Source organism: Chelonoidis abingdonii, chromosome 3 (assembly GCF_003597395.2).
Source record: "Chelonoidis abingdonii isolate Lonesome George chromosome 3, CheloAbing_2.0, whole genome shotgun sequence".
Lineage (NCBI taxonomy): Eukaryota > Metazoa > Chordata > Testudines > Testudinidae > Chelonoidis > Chelonoidis abingdonii.
The window spans coordinates 191307393-191332279 of record NC_133771.1 but is presented as its reverse complement, the minus strand read 5'-3'; the positions used below and the strand labels follow the sequence as shown (position 1 = coordinate 191332279).

Genomic DNA, 24887 nt, shown 5'->3' with positions numbered 1-24887 from the left:
GATCTCCACTCAGCGGCTCTCCAACTGGATCACTTCATGTGGCACGTACTTGTTACGACCTGGAGGGAGTTCCCCTGCCGCCGATTGTGAGGATGCACTTGACTAGGATGCAAGCCTCGTTGGCTGCCTTTCTGGCTCGCGTCCCTATTCAGGACATTTGTAGGGGTGCCACATGGTTGTCGGTCCACATGTTCACCTCACATCATGAAATCGTCTCCCAAACTAGGGAGGACGCCAGGTTCGGCAAGGCAGTGCTCCATGAACTCCTGTCCACCTCTGACAGGTATAGCTTGGAGTCACCTATTGTGAAATGCACATGAGCAATCACTCGAAGAAGAAAAGACAGTTACCTTTTCCATAACTGGTGTTCTTCGGGATGTGTTGCTCATGTTCATTCCACATCCCGCCCTCCTTCCCCTCTCTTGGAGTTGTCTGGCAAGAAGGAACTGAGGATGAGGGGAGCACGCAGCGCCCCTTATACCGCACCATAGTGGTGCCACTCCAGGGGTTGCTAGGGGCACTCCCGTATGGGTACTCCTAAAGGAAAAACTTACAGCACCGGTGCATGTGGCAAGCATGCACACCTGTTGTGGAATGGACATGAGCAACACATCTCTGTAACACCAGTTACGGAAGAGGTAACTGTCTTTTGCTAACTATGGTACTTCTGAAAATAAGGTTGCCTAACTTTTTAGGCACCCAGGTTTTTTAATCTTTAATCATGGGCCATGCTCACTGCAGAGCTCTGACTATACACTGAGCTTGAAAAATCTATCGTTGCCTACTAACCTGAGGTCAAATCCTTCTACGATGGTAAGAAAGACCTATGTTCCATGCAATCTGAAAGAAAAACAGTTGTGCACTGTTTGTTGTATATGGTATTTAATTGCAACATATTGCTAATCAAATTTCTTTTGTATACATTTTTAATGAAATTTAACATACTACAAGGGCTGGTGGACTATCAAAAATATTTTCTGAATATACTACTTGATTAATTTCACTTGTTTGTATTGAATAATCTATTCACAGAATAGTATATGGCCACCTTTGTGATGGTCAGATAATACAAAAAAGTATCTGTCAAATAATTTTATTTGACAAATACTTGTGAAATTTGTCAAGTAATGTATGAGTCAAGTCCTGCTTAAGCAGTCCTGCTTACTATATATCTTTCTTTATTTTTTTTTCAGTTCCTCCTTTTCTTCCTTGTTTTTTCTCTCATTTTTGTGTTTTCGGAAATATTATGGTGTATCGCTTCCTGCATTGTCTTTAGTGTCTCAGAGACCAATATAAAAGATAGGGGTGGAGGAGCGCACAATCTCCAAAGGCAACATCTAGGAGACAAGCCAACTTCCCCTCACCTGCCCACGGACCTTGTTTGGGGGTGTCATGATATATTTCCCCAATCTGAACCTTAGAGTCCAAAAAATGGGGTACCAGCATGAATTCCTCTAAGCTTAATTACCAGCTTAGATTTGATAAGCTGCCACCACCCAAAAATATAGTGTTTTGGGGCACTTTGGTCCCCCCTAAAACCTTCCCTGGGGACCCCAAGACCCAAATTCCTTGAGTCTCATAACAAAGGGGAATAAACTATTTCCCTTTCCCCTTCTTTCTTCCTCCCAGATTTTTTCCGCCCTGGGTACACTAGGAGATCACCGTGATTCAAACTCCTTGAATCACAACACAGAAAAATCAAGATTTTTCTCCCCCCCCTTCCCAGGCTTTTCCTCCCTGGGCTATTCTGGAGAAATAGATTCAAGCTCCGTGAATCTAAAACACAGAGGGAATTCACCTTTCCTCCCCCACTCCTCCTTCCCTTCTCCCACCCCCACCACTTCCCTGGTGAGTACAGACTCAGTTCCTTTGAGCCTTAACAAGGGGAAAAAATTAATCAGGTCTTAAAAAGAAAAACGTTTAATAAAAAAAAAAGAGTAAAAATAATCTCTGTAAATTTAAGATGGAATATTACAGGGTCTTTCAGCTTATAGACACTAGAGAGAAGTTTTCCCCCCCAGCACAAATACCAATCAAAATCCGTCCAGCAAAATACACATTTGCAAATACAGAAAACAATCAAAATACTATAACCGCCTTTTCTACTTAATACTCACTATTCTGAATATATAAGAGACTGTAGCAGAGAGATTGGCAAGAAACTTGGTTGCATGTCTGGTCCTTTTCAGGACCCAGAGAGAACAACGCAAAACCCAAAAAACACAAACAAAGGCTTCCCTCCACCGAGATTTGAAAGTATCTTGTCTCCTGATTGGTCCTCTGGTCAGGTGTTGCAGGTCACTGTTTGTTAACTCTTTACAGGTGAAAAAGACATTCACCCTTAGCTATCTGTTAATAACAGGGGGCTTAAGTGTCTGATTACATTTGAAGACCCTCTCCTCAGCTCCCCATTTCATTTGGAAAAAGAAGTCTCTCTGTTCCCTCCTTCCACTGTAGTCTTCTGGCTATGAGTGTGTCTGGGAGTCCTTTACTTTGCCCCACTTCCAAGCCTCCTGGCTGCTGTGAAGGGAAGAGGCACATATATGTGTTGCTTTACTGCTCCCTTAGCCTCAGGTTTTGAATCCTCCTCACTGGAAAAAAGTTCCATTGCCTGCTTCTACTTCTGTTCAAAGCTTTCTCTAGCAACTGCAAAGTGAGATTGACTTAATTTGTCATTGACCACTACATTTTGATTAGCAGCAATGAAACTGACAGGACTCTTGACATTCTTCATTTAGCTGCAGCCAGCCAAAATCCTTAGCAACAGTAGAGGCACCTGAGTTCTGGACATCACTTCACTGATTTACCCTTAGGTCATATTTAGAAAGTTTCTTCATAACTATAAAGGCTAGAGCTTTTAAAAAAATTTTGATAAACACTTAGAATCTGCAGAAGTTGATGGCTGGCCAAGCAAAGTTTCCTAATCACCCCAAAGCGAATAGGCTTTTTTGAGTCCTGAATATAAATCTATGTAGTACTGCAATTAAACTGGATTGCTTACTATCTAGCTACCAAAAGTAGTAGAAATTGTGGGGCTTCTTTGGCTTACCTCTCCTGTTTTAATGACTTTTTTCTTTTAACTTTTTGTGGTATAGAAATTTCTTCACTTCATCTATTCACAGTATATTAAATTTAGTACTATTTATGGTTTTAGTAAAAAATTTTTTCTTTTCAGTAGGTCATCCTGTCCTCATTACTTAACTTCAGTACTTAAGCAGAATCATGGCCGGTCTCTCAAAGGTAATTATGGCATTAATATTCTGTATGTTTTGCCCTCCCACAATGTTATTCATATTCAGAATAAACTGTAGTCTAAAATGTGCAGATGGACCTTTGTCAAAGTGTACAAAGACTCTTTCAGAAAAGTCAGTTAATAGAGTGCTCCTTAGTTGTCCTAGTGTGTCTTTGCTTTAAACTGATTTTGTTCTTTTAGTAAATCCATCACAACAGCTATTTTAAAAAAAAGTTTACCCTTTGTACTTTGGTGTAATTACACCAATGTGTGCAATGTCATAGAGTGATACGGACATATGCTGTACCTTTATGAAACAAGGACGTCATGGTGTAAATAAATCCAGAGTAGCCTGGTTAACACTGCCATTCCACCTCATAAATGCTCTGTGCAGGACATCCTGTTTTATGGCTAGTCTTATGGCCATGTCCTGCAAAGCTTTGTGTATTAAAATCCCGCTTCTCTATTCTCTTTGTTTTCTATTCTGTATGACAGTGGGAGAAAAATTCTTCTCTGATATAGCCCTGAGTCTGGGTATTTATGTTGTAAGGTACAGGAGTATCTGAAGATTTATGCCTAAATCATTATGATTAATGTGATAGCCAGAAGAGCCCTATGATTGCACCATGGGCCAGCACATCTCTCTGCAATGTCAAAAAATGTTAGCTTTTACCTTTCAGAGGAGAAAAACTGCATTTGGATAAACCACAAGGCAGAGGTGCAGGATTACAATTTCCTATGGTCTGCTCATGAGATCCATAAAATACTATGAGACCCAGATGTGAGTCTTGCAGTTATGCAAAGGAGGAAACATAGCATGTCTATCTTTCACCATCCTGGTGCTGAGAAGGGGTTCCACTCTTCAAGAAGCCAATCCTCCTTCATGGCCTTCTGTGTTCCAACAGCTAGTAAGGGCAGAGGATGGTTTGTAATAAAAACATGTGATGGTCCCCCTGGCAGTCTGAAGAGTGCAGAGCTCTGTTAATGACATGACAGATGATAAAGATTCCCTTTCCTATGTATCTGAGATGCACCATTTCCTCTGCACCACTCCTTAACACGGGCTGTCCTTCTTTCAAAGGTCCCTTCCCTTCTCCTTTATTTTATTTTCAAGGGAAATTTCATTTGCCTTCAGATGAAGCAAATTCTAACAAGAAGCTGATTTTTCTCTCTGCCTTTTCTGTGCAATATCTAGGGGGGAGGGGTTGCCCCCCACCCTTTTTTAAAGGGAGGACTGTGCATCAGTCTTCATTGACAAGTAGGTGTCAACCATGGTGAACACGTGTGACACTTACTACATTTTCAAGCCAGCCTTAAGGGCATAGGAGGATACCATCCCTTTTATTCAAGAAAAAGTTTACTCCACTGGCTTGTTCTTTGTTTCCATTGGTACCATAGAACCTGTCACCAGATCGAATAGGTTTTGTTGTATTTATTGGCTCTAGATAGAGCTCTTGACATCTTAATGTGTAACACTCTCCCATATTCAGGTTATAGCTCTGTTTTCCCAACCGAATTAGTAATGAAATAAATATTAGATCACATAACCTTCCTTCTTATAATATAGATACACCTTTAAATCATCCCCCCAAAACGGTAATAGAGAGAGATTGGAAGGGCCTGAATCAGCACACTGTTAAGGATTAACAATATGTTTAGCTGATGTTAGGGCTCAACAGTGTCATACAATTTTTTTCATTTCCCATGAGGATATAAAAAACGTTGCCTCACAATCCCTATTTAAGCATAGTTATTTTTGTAGAGCAGATAGCACCTATAAGACACTTCAAAATGTCGTCATCCTTCTGTGTGATTTATGACTGTTGTGAGAACTTCACTCACTAGTGGCTCGAAGGCTGAAAAGATCGAAGCAGTACTGCTACTGAAAGCTAATGGAAATTAATTTTAAGTTGTGTGTATTTGGATCTGAAAATTCTCTGTTCAAGTCCTAGTAGAGTCCCGAATCTTCCTGTTCATATACTCAGTTACTGATCTGAACCACACTGTCTTGACTCTAATACATCTTAATGTGTGTCCACTCAACACAGTATATACGCCAAGTATACGGTGTACTTCAGTAGCCCTGTCATTTATAGGGCTCTCTTTGATGCTGAAGTGAAGTATTTTATCATCACTAAAATACTTTAAGATTTGTTCTGCTGTGGTAGCTCCAATAAAGAAACACTCTCATCCTCGGTATATAATGTGTTAATTTTTGGTCATACAATAGTTATGTATGTTTGGGATTCTTTGCCACATGGACAAAAAAGAAATGTTAGTTAACTATAAGTGCATATTATGCCTTTCTGGTAGCCATTTCCTCATCCCAGACAGTTCTGTCTAATCTGTCCATCTAGGTTTTGATGAGTGCAGTGTAACAGGGGTTTGGGATCTTGCAGTAGCCCTATCCTGTAGACTTTCTGATGTTCAACCAGGAAAAAATTAGCCATTAGGGCAATCCAGCTTTCACATTCAAAGGTAGTGTTATTGTTATATGTAAATGGTACATCTTTCACCTTAGTTTATCTCCATCTAAGGCCAAACATAATTTTGGAACTTCATTTCTCCCTAAATAGGAAAAGCGGCCTCTGATTTCAAAACATCGTATTCTGTACAGTGGTTCCAGAAATATACTAAAACCACCATATACCTAGTACCTGAACTAAGATTCCTACAGAGCCTGTTGTATATGGCTGAATTCAGGGCTTGCCTGATCAATAATAAGGCATATTCCACCAGAGGTTTAGTGTCCTGAACAAGTAGGAAATGTGTCTGTAGAGGATCTCTGCTGGTTCTATTATTTTTTTTAAGCCATATAAGAATAACCTTATACGCTCTTCTCAAATTCCAGTATGAGGCACAACTGACTTAATAGAACCTAAGCAGGAATTTAGTGATGTAGCAGACAGGCAGATTAAATAATCAATTTCTTCCGCTTTATGTTGGACTTTAGGCAAATGAAATGGGAGGTTAGTTTTAATTTTCAGCCACAGACCGCCAGAAAAGTTAGTCAGGACTTTTGAGGATAGATCAGCTAGCTGTTTGTTCAGCAGGCAGCATTAAACTTCATTCATCCAAACCAGGTTTTTGGTTGTCCCATGATGCTGGACTAAGGATGTTTCCTGGCCTGTCTGCTGAACAGCTATTGAGCCTTTCCTGCACATTTTCCCTAGGGAATAAAGGATAGACATGTTTGTTCTAAGTATCCCAAGGGCTTGCTGTAGAATAAAATTCTGTATCTCACTCTTTTTTAAATGACTGTGCTGATGTGGCCCATACACGTTTGGGATTGCTAGTAAGAAACAATGAGTAACTGTTGATGGGAAGATGATGTATTTTGGGCTGGGGGCGGGGCATGTGACCCCACATGCTTCCCCCCTTCCGTGCATCAACTTTGATTTTAGTCATTCCAATTGATACACCAAGGGCATCAAGAATTCGTATCAGTTCTAACTGAATTTCTGCATATCATACAACAGTTCAGGAAATCCTCTCTGTTAGAGGCAAGCCATTAGTGTTCCCAGGGTCTTAGGAGGCAGCTGTTGTTGAGACTGAAGACTTCTTTTAGCGTGTTCTTTAGCCATGGTGCGAGGGAAGCATAAATTTGGGAAAGTTCATTCCAGCAAGAAGGAGCAAGCCAAAATACATTAGTGGTGACCTGAAAAGCTGCTTACAAGGCGAAAGAAAGAACTGCAACTCGTGAGTTCTGTGTTGGGGTACTGAGACGCAGAAACCATGCTTGCAGGTAGTTCTGTCTTGAATTAATGTTTATAACTCTTTGACATTTAACAAAGTGGTGTTTATATACCAACATCATATGCTAAAAGAAAATGTCTGTAGCAGCAAGTGATAATTCTGAACATTTCACTTCCTAATCAAGATAATGGAGCAAAATAATGGTTCACAACTTTTTTTTTTGTCAGTTGGTTACATAAGAGCTGTAAATTCAATGGTGGTGTTGCTGCCAACCTCATTTTGGAAAGGAAAAGAATAAAAATTTCACGAGCTGTAGGGCAGACTGTAAAGGATTTTGTTTTAGCATTCTCCCATTTTAACAGTGAAAAATGTATATATTCTATAGTTAGCACTGAAAACAGAAGCTCAGTCCCCCCCCTTCCTGAAGTAGTATCAAGCTGGCTTTTCATGGCCTTCTGTGAAGTGAATTCTAAGAAAAGCTTAGTAAATGCATGGACATTCTAGTAATTATCCAAATTGCTATACATGATCCCAAATGTGACTTTGTTTTTCCTAAAAATTAAGCTGAATTCATCACTGGTCAAGGAGAAATTTGACCCAATGTGATTGTTTATTTTCCTCTTGAAATGTAAATATATAGCTCCCGTGTCTAAGGATGATAGCTATTCATTTAATGATAATAATTAGTAATAGTATTGCCATCAGGAAAAACAAAGAGCCATATGAGCTGCTGTGTACCACCAGTTTTAACTTCAACAGATGCTTAACATGGGAAAACTCTGAATAGCCAGCTTCTCTTCTTTTCCCTCACCCTGTTTAGCAGGATTGCAGGGTGCTGGTAGATTGTTCTCCCCCATAAAGGTTCCTTTCCCAGGCATTGCCCCTGATTCATTTCACAGTCCACCACTCCCCATACATGCTTACTCCCTCTATGTCTTTTCCCTCTGTGAGACAACCATGATACTTCATAAGGGGTTCCCACCTTTGAAACACCTTGTTCCCTCATACCATAAACAGCTGCTCTCCTTTTGTCTGACCCGTGCACCATACGTGAGAAATGTATGTCTGATTCTGTTATGCTGCTGAAAAAACATTAGGGAGAGAATTTCTGTAAGGCCCATTTATTGCTTTCCTCTGCTTAAAATACATTTAAGATGCCCTGAAATCGCATAGAATAGGACAGACAGACAGAAACCTTTTCCGCTAAATATTTGCAAGGCATATTTTTGGAAAGCGTGGTGTAAATAAAGGGAAAGTTGAGAAAATAGACATAATTTAGTTTGATTTTTATTTTTAGATGGAGTAGTCCTGAGTAGGTGGATCACCGTCAGGAAAAGGTGTGCTCAGTAGTTCTAATGAGAACATAACAACAGCTTTTTTGTTGTAAGCAGAGAGCTAATTGCTAACTCAGCTGATTGTGATTCCAGTTAGTAACTTAGTTGTTTTACAGTACTGTCCATTGTTGTTGTTGGGCTCTTCAAGAAACGGATGATTTCATCCTGCTGTAAAGAATTTCTACAGCTATGTGTGTAATTTTAAGTAAAAGCAATGCTGTTTATCGAATTCTTTTTAGGTCATCAATTGCCCATTTATTATTTATACTCTCATGCTCCCTCGATTGAAGAGTTCTATAAATGTTTTTCCTTTTGTTTCCCTGCTTGGCTGTTGTTCCATTTGACATGTGGGTAATGTGATGGATATTGCAAGGAAAGCTCTTTGTATTGCACTAATATAAAGATGTTACTCATCCGTGTTGAATCTCAGTGCTGTATTTAACTAATGCACCAAGTTCAAAGGCTGCTTAAGGCAGATATCTGTTGTGGCAGATGGCTAATCTTTTTCTTTGTATTGTTATGAATAGCAAATATTCATAGATAAATATAACATTGCAGCCTGATCATACATATACAAAACTGCCTAATGTGAGGCTACTGTTCCTTGACTTCAGCTCTGGTAATGTACATTAGAAATGTACATTATAATGTTCATATCACCACTAAAATACACTGTGATTTGTTCTGCAATGGTAGTTCTAATCAAGTCACATTCACTCATACTCATAAGCTAACTTTTAAGCATACAGCAGTCATGCCTGTGTGGGATTCTTTGACACAATTCCAATTCCTTGTGTGTCCAACTATAAATGCATAATATTGTTGCTGTTGTTACTTTTTAGCAGGATTCCTTGTTCTCCACTCCACCCCAAAATGAAACCTAACTTTTTGCTTCCTCTCTTTTACAGAATCTGATATTGATGCTGCTACTGCAATGATGCTGTTAAATACTTCTATTGAACAAAGGATTTTAGACTGTAAGCATAAACAGTTTTATGTGTTGTTTTTTCCTTCACTGAAAGCTAAAAAAAATTATAGCTGAAAATTTCAGAAGTGAGGTATGCTTTAGATCAGTGTTTCTCAACCTTTTCAATAGCAGTGGCTGGCTTGCTGCCTTCCTACACTGTGTCAGGGAGATCTCGGGGACTGGTGCCGGTCCACAGACCCATTGTTGAGAAACTCTGTGGCTAGCTTATAAATGATAGGGAGGCAATAGGGTGGCCATCCTGCATATTCACCCCTTCTGCCAACATTTCCCAGTTTTACAGGGACGCCATTTCTGTTTTCTTTTGTTAGTCTGGTTGCCTTCTGCCACTCCATAGTTGGAGACACTATACTTCTAGCCCACATCTCTACCACTACTATTCGTATTCAGGATTTGCTGAATATCAAGATCTTCTAGTATTCAGTGTTCATTAAATGATGGATCCATCACACCTAATGTAAACTAAATACTCAGTTTAAAAATCTTACCTTTGCACATCAGTCTGACAGACTGGGATGACAGATTTTAGTTTGAGCTATTTTGCTTGCTTATACATCTTTGCTTTCAACAGGTGAGAAGGCCAAACCTCTCAAGATGCCCAAGAAGAGGAGTTATGGCAGTACATTTAATCATCACAGTTCCATAAACCTGCAAGAAAATCATTCTGCAGCCATTAATACTGATCCAAAGGAGGATCACAATTACAGTGCTAGCAGCATGGCTTCACAGTGTTGTGCATCTAGGTCCAGCATGTCTTCCTTGTCCTCTGTCGATGAGGTGTATGAATTTGTCTCTAAGACCAGCCACGCGGGAAGCGATGGCAGTGAAGGATTTCATAGTGAAGTGGATACGGACATTGACTATGAAGACGACCCTCTTGGAGACAGTGGCTATGCAGCACAACCTTGTGTAGATACCTCTGACAAAAGTCAGCCTAGCAAGAAAGCTCTCAAGGAATTATGTCAAGAAATTGATGAGGAGCTGAAAGAGGCAGCTGGGTCTCTGCTCCACCTGGCTGGAATCAGCACATGTTTGGGTTCCCTAATAAGTACTGCAAAGACCCAAAGTCAAAAGCAGAGGAAAAAATAGTAATGCTTGTTAGTGTGACTATATACATATATTTTTTTTAAGTGTGGCAATACTCTTCTACTTTTACCCTTCACAAGGAAGATCAAAGCCATAAGAGGACTTGTTTTTTATTTTTTGATGCTAATTATAGTTTGGCCTTTTATTTTCAAATCATTGCTTAGAAAATGTTTTATTTAATCTTTTCAGATTAGGAGAGATGCATGACATGTGAAAACCTAACTGTATACTTTTTGATGACCAGTGATTGAATATTTGACCATTTACAGAGCGATGCATAGGTTCAGATGTATGTTATGGGTAAAATTTACCCCTGTGCAGGCCTACTCCACATAGGAATGAATTTCACCCTATGTGAGGGGACACAATTTCCCCATCTCCCTCCCCAAGACACAACCCCTTTCACTGGTGTAGCAAACAGTGAGAAGCTGCCACTGCACATGTGCCACTTACCATTTTCCCCAACTATTGAATACACAGTAGCTGTTAGCTAAAGGTTTTTGCTGTTTTTGTTTTGTTTTTCATGTGTAAAAAATATTTGTTAAAAACTCAAAAACTGCTGTCTCAATCCACAAATGAAGTGGAGATTCTAGATGGCTAAATTGTAAATGACTGCTGGAAAGAACTTTGGGTCATGTTTAAGAAAAGCATAATATAATAATTTCCTTTAAGATTAGGAAAACTGAGTTAATTACATTAATTTCTAAATACACTTTGTGCATTTTAATATCTGCTACCGTAACTTTGGTCTAAGTGTACTGATTACTGTGCTTCTGCTTCATGCTGTATGTACCATTTTAGCTTCCTTTGAACTACAGTGTATGTCCAGTAGCATGGCATTCTTAGGGCATACACTGTGACGCATGGTGGTCTCTTCATATTTGCGGGTGAAACTCTTTAAAATTCATCACCTTTGCAATAATAATCTTTATAACCCAAACATCTTGCGGACAAGAATGTTATAGTAATTGAGTGTAATGGATTTTTTTACTGCTTAACTCTTAATGTAGATGGTGGCAATTTTTTTAGTATTTTGTGCAAAAAAAATGGGTAGGCAGACATGTTAGAAAAGGTTTAACAGTACTGAAAGTATAAGAATGCCTTCAGTATGTTTCAGCATAGTGTAAAACTTATGAGGTCATTTTGCTTGTGTTTGAGAGGCAGTGTGATGTGCCATGAATCTGTTTAGCTCATACGTTAAGCTGCTGCTTTCAATAAGTGTTGGGCAAGATGGCTTAGAATTAGACTCAAATACTGTATACCCATATATGAAACCGTGTCCAGTGTTTGGTTGTTCAGAACACTGCTGGATTCAACAAAAAGAAGTTAAGCTAAACTGTTACTAATGGGATAATGTTTTTCTGGCCACTTTGATACAAGGCTCTTAGAGTTCGGTGTTTTCTTATCTGTCAGTTTCTCCATGGATCCTGCCCATATAATTATCCCTTTCAGTTTAAATATTCATACAGCCATGCTGCTGAAGGCCTCCTATTCTCAGGTTCTGCTCCAGTGCTTGTTGAAGATAATGGTGATACTCCCATTGACTTAATGGGCTTTGGATCAGGCCCCAAGATATTCAAGCACCTACATAGCATTTCTTTGGTATTTAAATCCAGTGGCTTTAAGAGGGCTCCACTTTTAGTTTTAAGCATAAAAGTAAAAAGAAAAAAAAATAAATCTGTTTCGCTGACACTGTGACTGTGCATACACCATCCCATCCACCTATACTGAGGAAAAAATGGTATACAAATGTGCTCCATTTTGCATGACATTTGCATCTCTCTTAGCTATCTCGAGCAGTGAATTAGCTGACCTGTTATTGAACAGATAATGGGTGAAATTAATTTTCTCACAATTGAAAAACAAACAAATGAAAAACCCCATTAATTTTAGTTACGAACATGGGATTTCTTAAACACTGAGATGTACATGACATTTCTTTCACTAGTGTTTGCCAATATACTTTTTAATAGAGTTTGATATAAAACATGTTCAGTATAGCAATGTAAAAGTAATTATTATTATAGCAATATAAAAATAATGATTCAACTATGGAGAAGCATCATTAATATCCCTTTGAAATTCATTTAAGTTTTGTATATCTCAATTTTTTTAAATTCATCACTATGGAAGTGTTGTATTAAGCTCCAGATAAAGTCAGTCACAGCCGTTCTGTTAACCTTAAAGGAAAGTGGATCAATCCCTAAATATTCAAATACTGGAAATTGTATTCATACTCATTTTCTTGCAGTTTGACTTGGTAAGAATGTTAACCTGTTCAAATCGTATCCTTTATTTCCCAACAGAATCAATGTTTTCAAAATAAAGATTCCATACTAAATAGGGGCCTGATTGTACTACTGGAATCAGTTGTGCTACTCAGCATGAGCGAGGGTGTCAGAATTGGGAGATAGATTTATAATGCATTTTAGTCTCCAGATGCAAAGACAGAGCAATAAAATCATTCTGTAATTAACAAAAAGTTAAGGGTGCAATTTGCACCTTTCACATAAAACCTAAATGAATGAACTGGGAGATATGGGGGATTGGAATCCTTCCTTCTGAGCAAGCAGCGGTAGGGCACAGGACACTTATACAACTGCTTTGCACCCATTGCTACAGTCATTGCTGCATTCCCCACCAAGTGTAAAGGCAGATGGATCTTTACTTTACTCATCCACTGACCACATTCCTGCATGTCCCTGTATTAATCTCAGTGCTCTGTTCCAGCAGACAGAAGGGCTGTGGGGGAGTGTCCTGCAATCTCTTGCTTCTCAGATCTCAACACCTCCCGCTGCAGAGGACGTGAATGTCACCCTAAGTATTCTATTGTGGATTACCCTCCTTTTATATTCACCTCAGATAGTTTCATGTCCTTTCACTTACACGCCTTGGGGTCTGAATTAGACCATGGTGTATATAGTATAAATTGAAGGGTGTTTTAACTGCTTTTTCAGTGACATTATATAAAGAGTTCATGCCAAATGGTCAGTTTAACTATATTTTAGCAGCTGTTAAAAGGGAAAGTGTTAATGTCACTTGCAATTCTTAATTAAAATGGAGAAGTGTGTGAGACCTGTTTACCAAGGAGGCTATCCTATTAAATACTGATGTGAATACTGTAAAAAGCTGAATCAGTCTTTCAAAGTCCAGTACTAAATTATTGCTTCTGTGAAAATCACAGCAAATGTTTTAAAATCCAACTTTAAAAATGGAAGTTGCAAGTCATTCAACTTCTTTGTTCGGCTAAATAGTGAGAGCTTTGTTTAAAGCAAAGCATTCATACATGTTAATAATGGTGTAGTCAAAATATTTATTGAAAGAAAAAGTAGAGTATTTTAAATGTTGCACCTGCCATTATCTTAAAGCACATTCTTCACATCTGCCAGTGCCATTATCAAGACTGTTTTATAAATGTACATTTCTTCAAACTAAGTGCATAATTTAAAGTATTATGTTGCCATCATATAGTGATCTAGGACATTTTATAATTGCCAATTCATTTGTAACTATTATTTATTTAAAAGTGAAATTGTAAGAATGCTTTCTGATCAAAGCAACTGAAGTTGTTTTAAAATACTCCGGTTAGCTTAATGTAGCATAAGAAATGTCTTGGGTTTATTTAGAATAACTCTGCCAGTAGATGACCAATCCTAACCCACCCCCACACCCTATTCAGTCCTTTACCCATTTTAAAGACAATTTACAGAAGTTTAGTTTTTTGTATTCTAACCTCTGTTAATTAAAATGTTTATAAAGTTTATTTTTACCAAAGAGATGCAATTCAATATAAAACATTGCAGAATAAACTTTGTTTTATAACATTTGTGACTGTTCATTTCTGCACATTTTTCATGCATGTGATTGAAGGGGCTTATATACAAATAAACAGCATTAAGAATGGGAAGCAGTCCAGTATTATCTATTTTTCCACCGAGATACAGAGCCTGTTCTCGTGAGGGGCTGCGTGCCCTTTACTCTCATTCAAGTCACTGCCTCACAGGATTGGCCCATTTAAAAAAAAATCTTTGTAATTCAGTCTAGGTCTCTGTTTAGTTACGAAAGTCACTCTCATATGGAAACAAGTTGTACCACAAGTTAACTCTGTCAACACATCAAAACATCCACTGTCTGTCTAACTCTTTCTTGATAATTGGACCAATTCTGAACTATACATGAAAATGACATGACTTAACGCCAACATCTTGAGCCCCACCCCCTCTATTTTTTTCTAAGTTCATAAAATGGAAGAATCCACTCCTGGAGAGAAATCCTGGCCCCACTGAAGATTATGAGAATATTGCTATTTGACTTTGAGACCAGAATTTCACCCCTAAATTCAGGAATGTAAGACTATTTTGAGGTCACTGGTCTCTGCAATGTCTGAGTATCACTTCATCCCTTTCCCTTCTCTACTGCTTTGCCTTGCTCATGAGGTGTATGTTTTGCTTTTATACACAAGGTATTTGTTCAAATATTTACTTAATTTTAAAAATATTTGCAGATAGTAGCAATCAGATGATCCACATAATTATGAAATAATGCAATATACCCAGTCAGCTAAACTAGTTAGCCACAGAGCTGCCTTTGAGTGCTTGGAAGATACATTATTGCTTAATAAAACAATGCAGTTTCTCCAAGGGTCATTGAATGATATCCCTCTCTGGGTTTGTGATTTTTGTTTTGTTTGGTACTTTTCCAGTTTTATCTAATTTTTGTTTCAATATGATGATGTTCAAACTCTGGCATGCCTTACTTTTCATAGGGCCTTGTGCAAAGCAATATGCAGTAGCTCACTCCTTTTTCTCCTTCCTGCTGCCCCAAACCGCTTACTCCTTTGGGCTCTGACTCGTTACTAAAATTAAAAATGGACTCTTATTCTGCCTGACAGTAGGGGTGTGTTTTGTGAATAGGGTGGGGTGCAGAATGGGGCGCAAAGAGTTGCCTGCACTCATAACCAAGCTTCTCAACTATGCATTCAACCCCACTGATCCATGCCCTGAACTCTGAAATGTGTTATTCCCTCTCCCTAATTGAATGTCTTACTGCATGTTCCATCTTTATCCTAAGACAGTGCTTCATACCACAAGATGAAATCAAAGTTGCTAATGTACTAACATAACTTACTCCATTTTAATATTCCCCCCTTTAATCTACAAGAGACTAGCTTGCTTTTTTATTAGAATTGTTTTATTTTGAACTGTGCTAATGTGAAATTTTCATTAAGCAAATCAACTAGAAACTTGGGTTACATCATGTAAAAAATTGTTCTTAGAAACTGTAGTAGGATAGGATCTGAGCTTAAAAGTGAAGTGCTTCAGCACTATCATGGAAGTCTTGATGGTGCATTTTGTCTACACTTACCTCCAGAGCGATTGATCCAGTGGGGGTCGATTTATTGTGTCTAGTGAAGGTGCAATAAATCGACCACCGAGCGCTCTCCCGTCGACTTAAGTAGGCCACCGGAGTAAGAAGTGTAAGCGGAGTTAATGGGGAGCATCAGCAGTCGACCTACTGCAGTGAAGACACCACGGTAAGTAGCTCTAAGTACATTAACTTCAGCTATGCTATTTTAGAAGCTGAAGTTGCGTAACTTAGACCAAATTAACTCGCCCCCCTCACCCCCCAGTGTAGACTAGGCCTCAATGTTATAATTAAAAGCCTAATGAGATACTCTGAGTTATGAGGGTCTAGTCCCATCATAGATTCCATCGACACCCTAAACCTCAGGAGTGCCAGAACTTAATGATGGATTTTTTTTCCTGTTGCAGACAGTGGTTTATCTGTTTTCTATTTTTCTCCCTGTTATGTAATTTATTAAATCTCACAAATGAAATTAAAGCTCTGCTGTCTTAGAAATGTTTTATTCTGATATTTTAAATGCATGATTTGCAATAAATGTGAGTTTTAATTTAATCTAGTAAACCAAGAGAGATGTTCAGACTCTAAATCACAAATTACACAATATCCCACTGCCAATAATGCTTGTGGAGCTGTCCTGTTAGTTGTTATCTGATAGCTGATAAAAGTACTCCTTATATTGTCTAATTAGCTTAGTTGAAACAACAATTATATATGAAGTTTTAGTGGTGTGTGTCTAATTGTCATTCAATGGTATTGTAGAAAAGAACCTTAACTTCACTCTTAAATTTCCCAGGGTCTTTTTCCATGGGTTTAGCTGTGGATTATGCTCAAGTCTAAATAGTCATAACTTTTTAACCATTATACAAGGTGTGATTTTGAATATTTATCATGAAAAGGGAACACTTAGATGATTTATTAGTTTCTTAACACAATGAATCCAAACCTGGAATCTAGTACTTTTGAGTAGTGTTCCTAGGGTGCTCCACTGTAGGTTTTTCTGCACCTCTAAGCAGAGATTTTAGGTAGTAGTGTCTGTTTGGCCCACATATGCTCTCCCTCCTTTGTGGTCTGCCTTGAGGCTATCTAGTGCTGCGTGGGCACACCATCCCCAGTTCCCTCTTGACCACCTTTGGTCTTGAATGGTGTGAGCAGTTCTCCCTTATCTGCATCATTAGTAAAAGTAGTAGTTATTTGCAGTCTTTTCGTTTAATAATTAGAATTTCTGTTTCCCCATTGGGAATAAAAATAAGGTAAAAATAACTTTTCGTATATGTTTCCTGCCCTTTCAGGGAGCGGGGAGAATCACTCCCACAGAGATGCTAGCTAGTCCAGACTTTCGTCTTCTCCGTTTAAAAAAAATAAATAGGAAAGAAGACAAAAAAGAAGAGCAGACTTTTATTTTGCATTGCTCGCTTTTGGAGGTTGATAGCCTCACCAGGGGCATGCCTGACTCCCCCAGTTTCACGAGGTGCCTCTCCTGCAAGGAAGCAATTCCTGTAGAAGACACACATTCTCACTATGTCCGATGCCTGGGAGAGAGACACATCCCACAAGAGTGCACCCTCTGCCAGCAGCTGAAGACAAAGTCTGGGGGAAAAAACAGGAGCTGAAGTTAAAATTCCTGATGGAGAGTGCATTTCAGCCACCAGCTGACAATCGTGCTGAACTTTCTCCAGGATGCACATCCCCAGATCCTTCAATTTCCAAGGCCGTAGCATTACGAAAAAAATCAGCAGATTTCCCCCATAAAGGCTCAAGAAAAAGGTCCCCAAACCACCAGAGTCTTTGGCCAGTCAGAGGGTTCTCCAGTGCACTCAGCCACTTCAATAGCAATCGCACTGGTGCTCCGAAGCACGATACCCAGAAGCATCAGGGTCCGTCCACTATAAGCTCTGCCACAACGCCTAAGGACACCAAGGGCTCAGGCTCCAAGGCAGCAGTGCCACCTTCTAGAGAAAAGGATAAAGACTATCCCAATGTGTGGAAAGAATAGTAAATATGGCAGGCGACCAGCTTGGCTTAACAGTGAAATCCTTGCTGATCTTAAACACAAAAAAGAAACTTACAAGAAGTGGAATATTGGACAAATGACCATGGAGGAGTATAAAAATATTGCTCAGGCATGCAGGAGTGATATCAGGAAGGCCAAATCACACTTGGAATTGCAGCTAGCAAGAGATGTTAAGAGTAACAAGAAGGGTTTCTTCAGGTATGTTAGCAACAAGAAGAAAGTCAAGGAAAGTGTGGGCCCCTTACTGAAGGAGGGAGGCAAAAAGCTAATGACTCAGTGCATCCGACGAGTGTATTCACCCCTGAAACTCATGCCCCAAAAACTCGTTAGTCATAACGTGCCACAGAATCTTTGTGCTTTTACAGTGTTTCATCTTCATGAACAAGGTCACCTCCAGATTGCCTCACTGGGCAGCACAGTATGTGGAGGAGGTACCAGCCCTCTTGGAGAAAGAAGTGGTTCAGGACTATTTAGAAAAGCTGATGAGCAACAAATCCCATGGGGCGGATGCGATGCATCCAAGGCTGCTAAAGGATTGGCGAGTGTGATTGCAGAGCCATGGCCATTACTTTTGAAAACTCATGATGATCGAGGAGGTCTGGTACTGAAAAAAGTAATGTAGTGACCCATCTTTAAAAGGAGGAGATCCGGGAACTACAGGCCAGTCAGCCTCATCTCATCCCTGGAAAAATCATGGAGCCTCAAGGAATCAATTCTGAAGCACTTAGAGGAAGGAAAGTATCAGGAACCAGTCAGCATGGATTCACCAAGGGCAATCATGCCTGACTAACCTAATTTCTTCTATAAGGAGATAACCTGGTCGTAGATGAGGGGAAAGCAGTGGATGTTTTATTCCTTCGACTTTAGCAAAGCTTTGATGGTCTCTGACAGTATTCTTGCACAGCAAATTAAAGAAATACTGGGCTGGATGAATGGACTGAAAGTGGATAGAAATGCTCCTAGTTAAATTGTCATGCTCAATGGTAGATAATGGCTCCATGTCTAGTTGGGAGATGGTATCAAGGTGGAGTGCCCAGGGAGGTATGGTCTACCTGGGCGCTAGTTTTGTTCCATCAAATAACATTATCATAAACATGATCTGGAGGATGGCGTGGACTGCACATTCTTCAAGCAAGTTTGCAGATTGACAAACTAAACTTGGAGGAGATGCTGAAGTAGGTAGGCGATATAGCATACAGAGGACCTAGACAAAGTATGAGGATTGGCCCAACGAAATTTGGATTGTGTTCAACAAGGACAAGGCAGAAGTCCTTCAGTCTAGGAATGGTAATGATATCACCCATGGTCACTTGCTACGACTAGGACCGAATGGTTTAGGACGCAGTTAAGACTTTCCGTAGCAGAAAGCCAGCTTAGGATAAGGATTGATCATGTCGTACAGTGACAAGAAGCTGATATGATCTGTCAACTGTTTTTGCCTTTTTTGCCAAAAAAGGCAATGGCATTTTGGTCTGTATAATAGGGCATTCCAGCAGTCCGAGACGTGATCATTCCCCTCTATTGACATTGTGGAGGCCTCATTGGTAGTACTGTGCCAGTTTGGACCCATACTATCAAGCATAGGATGTGGAAAAATGGAAAGAGTCCAGTGGAGGCAACTAAAAATGAATCTAGCGCGTGTCTGTGAGAACATGACTTATGAGGAAGGTTGAAAAACGGGATTGTAGTCTGCAGAAGAGAAAGAATGAGGATTTATAAATGCTTTCAATTACCTAAATAAAGTTGCCAAATAGGTAATGATCTAGACTGATCTCGTTACCAGATGATGAACAAGAATAATGTTTCAATTGATGGGAAATTCTATGTTGGATATTAGGAAAAACTTTTTCACTAGGAGGGAGGTGAAGCACTGGAATGGGTTACCTAGGGAGATGGTGGAATCTCCTTCCTTAGAGGTTTTTAGGGTCAGGCTTGTTAAAGCCCTGGCTGGGGTGATTTAGTTGGGGATTGGTTCTGCTTTGAGCAGGGGGGTGTACGAGATGACCTCCTTCGGTTCCTTCCAACCCTGATATTCTATGATTCTATGAGATTGGTTTTCGGACCTAAACCTACACGATGCCTACTTCCACATCTCGATATGACTGTCACACAGGAGATTCCTAGGATTTACCTTTGGGCAGGACCATTATCAGTACAAGGTGCTCATATTTGGCTTCTCATCCACACCCAAGGTATCCTCCAAGGTTCTCTCCAGCATAGCAGCACACATGAAAACATCAGGCATTGTCTACCCAAACCTAAATAACTGCCTCCACATGGCGCTCACATTCCAGGACACCATAGTGACCACCCTATGACCAGACATATTTTTACGCAACTGGGTCTGCAGCTCGGTACCCAGAAATCAACAAGCACTACGGTACAGAGACTGGAGTTCATTGGAGCCGAACTCGACTCAAAGTGAGCAAGAGCATTCCTCCCGCTGCACAGATATATCACCCTCATGAGTCTAGAGACAGTCCAAGACAGCCCACAAACATTGGCCAGGGCCTGCCTACAGCTGCTCAGCATATGGCAGCATCCATCTCCGTAACCCCACACACCCAGTTGTTCATTAGGTGTCTACAGATGTAGCTCAGATCTATCTATTCCCTGAACAAGGACAGGCTAAGCAAACCACTGTCAATACCTTCCACTGTAAAGAACTCTCTGATCTGATGGAAAGACTCACCCAGTGTCTGAGCATGTGTTCCATTCATGCTGATAGACGTCAAGGTTCAGGGCAAGCTGCCTCCCCCAGAAGCAGCCCTCCATATCAATCTGTTGGAGTTAAAAGCTATCAGGAATGCCTGTGCACACTTTCTCCTATTCATCAAGAACACAAAGGTCATGATGGACAAAATAACTTTTATGTTTTACATCAATCATCTGGGGGCACCAGATCTGCCTCCCTTTGCACAGAAGCACTAAAACTTTGGAATTACTGCATCCAACAAAACATGCTCATCTCAGCTGTCTACCTACCTGAGATACAGAATGTGACAGACAGGGTGTCAGAACTTTTCTCATGACCACAAATGGGAACTGAACTCAGAGGTGCTTTGGGACTTTTGGGGAACCCTGACTATAGATCTCTTTGCTACATACCAGAACAAGAAATGTTCTTGCTTTTGCTCCAGAGCAGGCCTAGGGAAACAGTCCCTGGGGACTGCACTAACCTCCCATGGGATAGGGACCTTTAATACACCTTTCCCCTGATTCCTCCACTATCCAAAGTCATGTCAAAAATAGGAGACAAAGTGAGAGTTATTCTGATAGCCCCCTCCTGGCCAAGGTAAGTTCGGTTTCCTTACCTGGCACAGATGGCACTAAGTCTATGGTTTCTCTTCAGCCCCATTCCTCACCTTCTGTCTTCATTTTTACATGCAGGTCCTCCACCTTCAGGGTTGGCTCCTTCTTGGTTCCAAGACTTAGAGGAAGAATGCTTTGACAAGGTGAAAGATGTGTTGCTACACAGCCGAAAATTGACTATTCAGCATATTTACCCGCAGAAATAGAAGCAATTCCAAAGTTGGTGTCATTCTAACCACATAAACCCAACATTGTCCTCTCTTCCTCTCATTTTAGCCTTAAAAAGTCAAAACTCTCTCTGAGCTCTCTTAAGGTACATCTTGCAACTATAATGGCCTTTCATTGTCCTGTAGATGAATACTTGGAGTTTGCTCAACTACTGACGCATGAATACCTTAAGGGCATTGAAAATCTCTTCCTGCATGTGAGAAGAAGCACTCTAACATGAGATGTTAATCTAGTTCTCAGAGCCTTGACTAGACTGCCCTTAGAGCCCAGGGTGACTTGCTTTCTTCCACCTGTCCACGAAGACAGCATTTTCAATTGCCATCACTTCAGCTAGATGTGTAGGAGAAATAGCAGCCTTGATGGCACACCTGCCATTCATGGTCTTTTAAAAAGACAAAGTAACACTGAGGCCACATCCCAAGTTTCTCCCTAAAGTAGTCTCCATCTTTCATATGAATCAACAAATCACGTTCCTGTTTTTTCCCCAAAACCACATCACGACAACAGGGAAGCAATTCTGTATATGCTAGACATTAGAAGAGCGCTTGCAACTCCTATCCAAGTAAACTTTAGGAAGTCTCCTAAACTCTTCCTTTCATTTGAGGAAAGATCCAAATGTTCCACACCATCGGCTCAAAAGATTATCCAAATGGGTCTCTGGTTGCATTAATCACTGTTACCAGGGGCGCAGCCTGTTGCTTCCATCTGCAGTCTGTACACACTCCACAAACTCAGTCTTTACCGCAATCACATTCCTTAAAGAAGTCCCTATCTCCAAAAATTGCAGAACAGCGAGTAGGGCCTCTGCCCATACTTTTGCAGAAGACTAGGTGATCACCAGAGATTTGGCCTCTGATGCCATCTTAGGCTCCACAGTACTCTCTGTGATAACAGACTGTACTCCAAAGCTCCAGCCCCCATGGGGGATACTGCTGTGGAGTCACCTACAGTGAAGCACCCATAGCGACACTACTCGAAGAGGAAGAGGATGTTACTCATCTTGTGCAGTAACAATGGTTCTTCAACATGTGTGTCCCTATGGGTGCTCTGTGACCTGCCCTTCTACCCTCTACTTTGTAGTTCTCAATATGGAACTCTGCGGTAGAGAACGAACTGAGACCGGTGTGCTCACACAGCACTAGATAGCCTTGAGGCAGACCATGAGGGAGGGGAGAAGCACATGTGTGGGCTGAACGGAACCTGCTATATAAAATCTCCAATTAAAGGCATAGGGGCGCAGATACAGCTACAGTGGAGCACCCATAGGGACACACATCTCAAAGAACCATTTTACTGCACAAGGTAACTTCCTCATACTGTTTTAGACCTCAACCCTGCAAACACTTACAAATGTGCTTAATTTGAAGGACATGAGTAATCTGAGCTCACTCGCTCATTCAATGGGACTGCTTCCATGTTTAGAGTTAAACATATGCATAAATATTTGCATGATCTGGCACTTATACTCTAGTACTGTGACAAAAGATCAAATAAGCAACATACTAGGTTAAATCACATACATAAAATGAATGTATCCATTCATAAAAAGCTGATACCAAGTAAACATGTTTTGGGAAAACACTAAGGGCCAGAGTTTTAAAGGTATTTAGGCACATGGCTGCTTTTTAAAATCCAGCTAGATGCTTATCTGTACCTTTGGATGTATAAATACCTTTAAAATCTCACCATAAATCCTTAGCATAATTTTTAAAGGGATTAAAATAAATTAAAGCTTCAATTTGTGTTTCTTATTAATAAAAGGTGTCAATGGGCTCCTAATAGCTTTACATCTTCAAATCTGCACCAACAGTGTTATTTCCAACAGCAATAGGTTTCAACTATCTGGATTCTGTATCTCCATCTATGGATCTTCTGACTGCTAGTCAGAAAGTTGCAGCCTCCAAACACGTTGGAAATCCACCTCAAAGAGTAAGAAATACATCTTTTATAGGCTATGTTATGGGTAAACTGAAAAGATTTAAAATACCCCTTGAGTTATTAAGGATGACTGTGGAAGAGTTGCAAAATGACCCACTCTTTCAAATATTTTGTCCCAGCCTCCTCTCAGTGTTAGCTCTTTCCAAAGGCAGGCAATGCTTGAGTGATGCTTTAAATTAAAAAAAAATAAAAATAAAAAAAAGGAAGAGAAAAGATTATTTCCTTATACCTACAGATATCACAATCTTGGCATTGATTTCTGTTATATAAGGTGCTACCTTAAAAAAAATCAGGATTCCATTGTGCAGCATGAGGTCACCTCAACCCAATCATAACCTGTTTTCTCTGAACATAATGTTAACTCCCCAGAGAAGTATCTAGTGAGTGACAGCAACATCCCATGCAGCAGTTGCTGGGCAACAAGATTCAGCTTTCAGCAAGATCTAATTCTAAAGCATTTAACCCTAGAACTGTCAGGGCAAATTATTTCTGTTGTGGTTGTTAATCTCTGCTGGTTGGTTCTTCTAGAGGTTGTCCTAAGAATTCCATCTGTAGAAACAAACTCCATTTCTGGTAGAATTGCTCTTCAATTAATAATTTTAAGCATCTCATTGGGAAGTATTCTAAAAAAAACTACCAAATTGATTTTGGTATGGAATTTCAACTTCCTTAATAATAAATTTATACATACAAATAGAAGACAAAATCTTACTATGCAACCTTCCTGTCTTCTTTATTGTCATTGCACCAATGGTCAGAAGCACAATTTCTAAGGAATCACATTTTTAAAAACAATGACTAGGTATGAATAATGGTCGTTGGTAATAAAATTAATATTTAATTATTTCTAAGTATTGTTATTGTGTCTTCTCAATCCTAAATTAATTTTAGTATAAATAAGCTAAAGATTAAATAGTCTCTTCTTATCTAAAATCATTCACATGAAAATTTTAAATATAGTTTTGTATCCTGGGTAATTGTAATTATCAGTAGGCTGTAATTAATACTCACTACATTTGCTCAATTGCTCAAAAAAAAAAAAAAAAAAAAGATGGAATTGTCCACTAACTCCCAATAAGCATTCCTTTATTTCACCCAAGTTTGTTAACTTTAATGTATTTTCACATGAATACAAAACTGCTCCTTGGAGGTGGCCTTCATTTAACAGAGAAAAATACCTCTCAAATATGACTAAACTTATTTTCTCTAGGCCAATTATTCCATACCTAAATGTAGGTGCTCTCTTTTGGTTCATAAGCTCAAATAATGTAGCTTTTGGAGTTCAGTGCCAAAACTATGGTCATGAGCTTTAATATCAGATACATATTGCTGTGCACTCTTAAAAAAATACAGAAGTTGTTTCTTTAAAAATACGCAAAGGAATTAATGGAGATTGAACTGATTGCTTAAAAAGTATTTAAAATAGTATTTTCTCAGCTTTGAGACTACTATTGTGAGGACTCAAACCCAACACTGCATTGGTTTTGATGCCATGTTTCCCATGACACTGAGCCTGTAGCTACAAAAGCATACTTACCTATTTAACCCCCTGGATTGCAATGCTACCCTTGCCCCCTTCTATCTCCACACTGGCTTCTCCTCTTCTATTGCGTCAAGTTCATATTTCTTGTTACCGATTTCAATGTTCTACATAACTCTGTCTCTCCTTACTTATCTGCTCTTTTCTGATTCCATGTTGTT

At 39.6% G+C, this 24887-nt stretch overlaps 1 protein-coding gene and 1 long non-coding RNA gene across 5 annotated transcripts in view; one reads left to right on the top strand and one right to left on the bottom strand.

The window, feature by feature from the left end:
* The window catches only part of FOXN2 (forkhead box N2), a 118957-nt gene extending 106235 nt beyond the window's left edge, over nt 1–12722 (top strand). For all 4 annotated transcript variants that reach the window (XM_032769115.2, XM_032769108.2, XM_032769110.2 and 1 more), the window contains 3 exons: nt 3176–3240; nt 9171–9239; nt 9819–12722. In XM_032769115.2, coding sequence (XP_032625006.1) covers nt 3176–3240; nt 9171–9239; nt 9819–10336 — 652 coding nt within the window. In that variant the 3' untranslated portion in view covers nt 10337–12722. The remainder of the gene's footprint in view (nt 1–3175; nt 3241–9170; nt 9240–9818) is intronic.
* A 4355-nt stretch (nt 12723–17077) lies between these two features.
* Nucleotides 17078–21261, bottom strand: LOC116818316 (uncharacterized). Its single transcript, XR_004372138.2, has 2 exons — nt 21023–21261; nt 17078–17284 (listed from the first exon to the last, which is right to left on the bottom strand). It is a non-coding gene; the product is annotated as an uncharacterized LOC116818316 (long non-coding RNA).
* Nucleotides 21262–24887: the final 3626 nt, after the last annotated feature.